The sequence below is a fragment of the Colobus angolensis genome, unplaced genomic scaffold, assembly GCF_000951035.1.
Source record: "Colobus angolensis palliatus isolate OR3802 unplaced genomic scaffold, Cang.pa_1.0 Scaffold180, whole genome shotgun sequence".
Lineage (NCBI taxonomy): Eukaryota > Metazoa > Chordata > Mammalia > Primates > Cercopithecidae > Colobus > Colobus angolensis.
In genome coordinates this window covers 4,495,477-4,501,975 of record NW_012114933.1, presented here as the reverse complement: position 1 = coordinate 4,501,975, position 6,499 = coordinate 4,495,477, and the positions used below count along the sequence as shown (strand labels likewise).

The window sequence follows — 6,499 nt, the reverse complement described above, 5'->3', positions numbered from 1 at the left end:
ATTTTTAAAAAATAAGATTTATATCTGAAAATTCTCACTGACGTTTAAGGCAGTAACAACTATACTGAATCATAAATAAGATTTCAGACCCAATTTCCAAATACTGTATTTTAATTTTTGAACTCCATATTTACAAAACCTCATTTTAATTAAAATAGACTAAAAAGAAAAGCTTATCAAGCGAAGGGAATCACAACTCTTTTTGGCAAAATAAAAGATTTTCATAAAATGGATAGGAATTCCTTAAATGAGTATGGCTCTTTTGCCATCAGTGATTACAAATGCAGGGGGCATTGTTGGAATAATAAGAAACAATTCTGAGTCCTCTCTAATATCCAAATACAGCTGCGTATATTTTCAATGTTTCAGTTGTAATAGTATCAGTTTGAGCCACACAAACATATTTATAAATTTTCCTTTCTGAGTAAGAATAATAAAGACAACCTCAACATACCAGGAACTGTGTATATATTTTTAATCTTCATAAAAATCATAGTAAATCATTTCAAATGTGGGTAATACAAACGTTCTCGTGGTACCAGTGGCTGAATGATCGTCTTCCCCGTGTCATCTGAACAGGAACCAATATGATGTCACTTAGTCCCAGCTGGATCCTTTACTTCCACCACCAAAATTCCATCATGACAGAGGACTGCAGACAAATCTTTGGTTTCCACGCCATCTGGTAGTTTGTACTGTCGGGTGAAGCTTCTTGAGACAAAACCGTGCTCGTCCATTCTGATTCCGTGTTGCGCTTTTATCAGCAGCCAGCCTTCGAAGGTCTGAATGATGATGTCTTCGGGGAGGAACTGGACCACGTCCAGCAGGATCTGAAAATGGGATTTGCCTTCTCGGGGTGGCGTCTCTGCTGCTGAGTTCACTGGAGGAGACTGCGCTGCCCTGGTTTTCCTCAGGTCCACGATGGTTGGCCCAGGCAGTGCATATAAAGCGTGATCCAGCCTGCAGTCTTCTAGACCTCGAGTTTCAAACTCTTCCTGGTAACGCACTGGAATCTCTATGAGGTGCCTCAAAATGATTTTTGCCATAGTGAAGGCAAAAACAGCCTTGAACAGCCTCCTTCAGCCAACCTTTAGTCAGTGGCGAGCCCCTGCAGTTGCCTACTGACTGGATTACCAGTCGAAGCAGCTAGTGGTTTATAGCTGTGCCCAGACGCAATCACTTAATTAGGACTGAATCACAGCACGGCATGCTCTCTTGTCTTTTCATGCACGCTGACAATGAACGGCTATTTATAGGGCATGTTTCCCAGTTGCATTTAGCACACAGCCTGCACAGGCTGCCCAGTCATGGATTGCCCTTACATTCTCAGTTATCCTTGGCAAAGGTGTCTGCCTTGCTTACTTCAAGAGAAAAAGAGAGTGGGAATCGAAAATGGTATTTGAAAAATATCTGGGTGAGGGTGGGGGCAGTGGCTCACGCCTGTAATCCCAGCACTTTGGGAGGCTGAGGCCGGTGGATCACCTGAGGTCAAGAGTTTAAGATCAGCCTGATCAACGTGGTGAAACCCCACCTGTACTAAAAACACAAAAATTAGCTGGGCATGGTGGCTCATGCCTGTGATCCCAGCTACTTGGGAGGTTGAGGTAGGAGAATCGCTTGAACCAGGAGGCAAAGTTTGCAGTGAGCCAAGACCACACCATTGCACTCTAGCCTAGGCAATAGAGTGAGACTCCATCTCAACAAACAAACAAACAAAAACCAAAAATATATGGATGGGTGCTTTCTCCCTGTGAACTTCAGTGATCTAAGGGAATAGGACTTCTTAGAACAGTCAGAGATGTGCATTCATAGTATGAGCTGGGATCACATTTTCCCTAGTCTCCAGATACAAAGCTGGGGAGGGCAGAATCTCGCTGTAATTCAGAAAGAATTAACACACATGTATTCAAATCTCAAACATTCAACAAACTGCCCTCTGTCCTACGCATTTCCTTTTATTTTATCTTTTAGTCTTTTGGGCTTAAGGAACATGTGAGACACATTATCTGGGTTTATTTACATCTGACTCATCAAAATTAGATCAGATGACTAAGCTAGAGAAGTGACAAATGTCAGTTGGGGGCTGGAGGGGCATAGGATGGGGAATCTTAGTGACGAAAATAGTGCCACAAAGAAGAGAAAAATGTCAAAGCTTTGAACGATTTGATATGAATGTCCAAAAATCTAAGGATTAATCTTGTCACAGTTCTGCTACTGAGTTGGCAAAAATAAATTACACATAATTTCCCCCTTAATACTAAACTTACCCTGAAAAAGAATGAGGCAACTCCTCATCCACAGCTATGGAAGAATCTCCAAGATATATTAAATCAAAAAGAAAAGTCCAGAGCAGTATATAATATGCTAGTATTTGTACTTTTTTTTTTTTTTTGAGACAGAGTCTTGCTCTGTCACCCAGGCTGGAGTGGGTGACAGCCTCAAAGTCCTGAGCTCAAGAAATCCCTCACTCTCAGCTGCCTGAGTAGTTGGGACTATAGAACCATGCCACCATGCCCAGTTAGTTTTTTTGATTGTTTTTGTAGAGATAGGGGTCTTGTTATGTTGCCCAGGCTGGTCTCTAACTCCTGGCCTGAAGGGATCTGTCAGGCCTCTGAGCCCAAGCTAAGCCATCATATCCCCAGTGACCTGCACGTATATATCCAGATGGCCCGAAGCAACTGAAAAGCCACAGAAGTGAAAATAGCTTCACTGATGACATTCCACCATTGTGATTTGTTTCTACCCCACCCTAACTGATCAGTGTTCTTTATAATCTTCCCACCCTTAAGACGTTTCTTTGTAATTCTCCCCACCCTTGAGAATGTACTTTATGAGATCCATCCCCTGCCCCCAAAACATTGCTCTTAACTCCACCGCCTATCCCAAAACCTATAAGAATTCATGGTAATCCCACCCCTTGCTGGCTGTCTTTTCGGACTTAGCCCGCCTGCACCCAGGTGAAATAGCCATGTTGCTCACACAAAGCCTGTTTAGTGGTCTCTTCACACGAACACATGAAACAAGATCTTTCCACCTCATCCTCCTAAAGTGCTAGAATTACAGACATGAGCCACTGCACCAGGCCTTATTTATACTTTTTTAAAAAGTATGTATTTGCTTATATTAATAAAATCTCTCTGAAAGCTTTGTAGCTGGAGACAGTGAGTGCCTCCTGTGAGTGATTGGCAGGTGGGGGCTGGAGGAAGACTTAATTTTTACTATAACTACTTTTGTGCTATTTATGTATTTACTTTTTTTAATTATTATTTTTGCCACCATCTTCTTTGTGATACTGTGTGCTTTTTATTTTATTTAATTAATTAATTAATTAATTAATTTTTATTTTTTTGAGATGGAGTCTCGCTCTGTTGCCCAGGCTGGAGTGCAATGGTGCCATCTTGGCTCACTGCAACCTCCACCTCCCAGGTTCAAGTGATTCTCTTGCCTCAGCCTCTCAAGTAGCTAGGACTACAAGAGCCTGACATCACACCCAGATAATTTTTGTATCTTTAGTAGAGACAAAGTTTTACCATGTTGGCCAGGCTGGTCTCAAACTCCTGACCTCAGGTGATATGCCCACCTCAGCCTCCCAAAGTGTTAGGATTATAGATATGAGCCACTGCGCTCGGCCAGTGTATTTTTTATTTATAGAGTGTATATGGAATATACCTACACACAATAAATTTTAAAATATGGAAACTTTCTTCTCCATGGAGATTAATATTTTCTTAAATGGATAGACTCAAGATTACCTTTCCTTTAAAAATATATGCACTTTCTTCAAATGAAAAAATGTCTATATAATATTAAAAATCAGAAAATGGAACAAAAATCTTCTTTAGCTCCCTTTATAAGTCTAAAAAACCTCTCTGGACATTTGGGTATACACTTAGAAACATGTCCTAACAATGCTGTTCACACTTAGCTTTTTGACCAGCAGTTTACAGGTTGGTGGCCCTCCGGGGGAAAATGTACTCTTTTAGATATGTTAATGCTCTCTGGCTCATAGAATACTGTGGGATGTTGTCATCAGTACTGCTCTGAGTGGAAAGCCAAGAACAGAACCCACTGCCAGTGACAAGAAATAGATATGATCTCAAGGATTTGGCATTAAAATACTAGTAAGATTTACAGCAAAATTGAGAGAAAGCTATAGACATTTCCTACATGCTCCCTACCCCTACACATGTACAGCCTCCCCCATTATCAACACCGCCCCCAAAAGTGGTACTTTTTTTTTTTTTGAGATGGAGTCTCGCTCTGTGGCCCAGGCTGTAGTGCAGTGGCACCATCTCGGCTCACTGCAACCTCAACCTCCAAGGCTCAAGTAATTCTCCTGCCTCAGCCTCCCGAGTAGCTGGGATGATAGGCGCCTGCCACCATGGTCAGCTAATTTTTGTAGTTTTAGTAGAGACGAGGTTTCACAATGTTGGCCAGGCTGGTCTTGAACTCCTGACCTCAGGTGATCTGCCCACCTCAGCCTCCCAAATTACTGGAATTACAGGCAGGAGCCATGGCTCCCAGCCTCAAAGTGGTACATTTGTTACAGCTGATAAACCTACACTGACACATCATTATCAGCCTGAGTCCATATTTCACACTAAGATTCAGTCTTGGTGTTGTACATTTTATGCACGGTGGAGATGTGTGTCCACCATTATAGTATCATGTAGAGTACTTTTACTGCCCTAAAAACCCTCTGGGCTCCACTTATTCATCCCTCTGTCTCCCCTAACCCTTGCTCTAAAAAACTTCTCAAAAAAAATAAGGCCATTAAAATGAATACTAGAAAGAGGCTGTTAGGGTGAGACAGAGAAAATGTGTCAAATAATCTTACAGTTTCTTGCACCAGGGATTTCTAAGACAGGCAAAGAAGGCTTAGGTGTGAGTGATAAGTTTCCATGTGTGATCTGTGAATGAGCTGCTGAGATTAAAAATGAGCAATTCCAGCACTTTGGGAAGCTGAGGCGGGTGGATCACCTGAGGTCAGGAGTTCGAGACCAGCCTGACCAACATGGTGAAACCCCATCTCTACTAAAAATACAAAAATTAGCAGGGCATGGTGGTGTGCATCTGTAATCTCAGCTACTTGGGAGCTGAGGCAGGAGAATCACTTGAACCCAGGAGGCAGAGGTTGCAGTGAACCAAGATCGTGCCACTGCACTCCAGCCTGGATGACAGAGTGAGACTCTGTCTAAAAGAAAAGAAAAAAAAAAAAGAGCATCACATTTCTGATGCAACATTCAAGACTTCTACTTCTTCCATTTTCCCAAAACTGCCCTTTGACTCCAGTCCTAAGCCTGACTGCCCTCACCACGATCATCAGCTACCTTGACTTTTTGTCCTTTTGGAGACTCTGTCAGGCTTCCTCACTGGTCTCCTTCTCCTGCCCTCCTGTCCATCCTTCGCTTTGTAACTAGAGCAGTTGTTCTAGAGCATCACATAGATGACGTCATTTCCTGGCTTCAAACTTGAAGTCAGAAGCTTCTCATCACAACCAGAGTGAAATATAAAATCCTTACCATGGCCTTTGAGAACCTGTAATCTGGCCCCTCTGTCCTGCTCCCCTCCTCCTCACACTAGGGTTCAGTCTTCATGTTGTACATTTTATGCATGCTGGTGACCATGCCTAAAATGGTGGTCCTCCGTCCTTTTGTTCTGAAAACTTGACTTTCAAGTTGTCTTAAGGTTGCCTCTTTCTCATCATTCAGGCTCCAGGTCACATGTTACCTCTTCAGCCAAGTCGTTTGTGACCATCTAGGGAAAGTACTCTTGTTGTCCATCATAGAACCCTATTTTACCTTTGCTTTGTATTCTTTTATACCATGATCAGGGCGGTGTGGTCACAAGAGGAGATACAGGAGAGAGGCTCAAGAAAACAAAGTATGTTATACTCACAGGTCCTAGAGACAACTGGCCATGGAGGGCGTGGGGAAGACACGGGCAGTCAGGAGGCAGAAGATAGGAGCAAGTGGAACATTTAGCCAGAGCCATTATTGGGGTTTCCACAGGAAGGGCAAGGCAGGGCAGGATGAACAGTTTAGAACTGGCTAGTTTGAATAATTTCAGCAGGTCCTAAGCTACAGGGTGTCTCCAACTGCCTGGTACCTGGCCTTTGGTTGACTAAGGCAAAGGAATGTTGCTTCCTGGAGGGCAGGGGCCACATAGAGGAGAGATGGCTCTGGGTTGGGCAGTTTGCATATCAAAGGCATGCTCCCAGCTGAGCCCTTTGCTGTCTCTTAGGATTGGCCAGCCCTGGGAGGGGCAGTCTCTTTCCAGATGGAAAGGTTTTTTAACATATCAAAACATCATAATATACAGAAAATAACCTACATTCTTTAAAAAAAAAAAACCAAAAAACAAAAAATCACATAATCTAAGATTATATAAAATCTGAGATATTATGTAATGGTTTGTGATCCTCCAAAAGGCCACAGTGCATAAATGGACATGTATCTGGGTTATTAGAATTTCAATGGGGAGATGGAGGAGAAATTAG

The 6,499-nt window shown here is 42.6% G+C and overlaps 1 protein-coding gene across 1 annotated transcript; it reads right to left on the bottom strand.

Moving 5' to 3' along the window:
- Positions 1 to 458: 458 nt before the first annotated feature.
- On the bottom strand, positions 459 to 1,219 carry HSPB3 (heat shock 27kDa protein 3). Its single transcript, XM_011939355.1, has one exon. It carries the CDS (start codon positions 1,044 to 1,046, stop codon positions 594 to 596), a length of 453 nt encoding a protein of 150 aa, XP_011794745.1. The 5' UTR covers positions 1,047 to 1,219; the 3' UTR covers positions 459 to 593.
- Between the last annotated feature and the right edge of the window lie 5,280 nt (positions 1,220 to 6,499).

Excerpts from the sequence above, each read along its gene's own strand:
- HSPB3 (XM_011939355.1), bottom strand. The coding sequence starts at position 1,046 with ATGGCAAAAATCATTTTGAGGCACCTCATAGAGATTCCAGTGCGTTAC.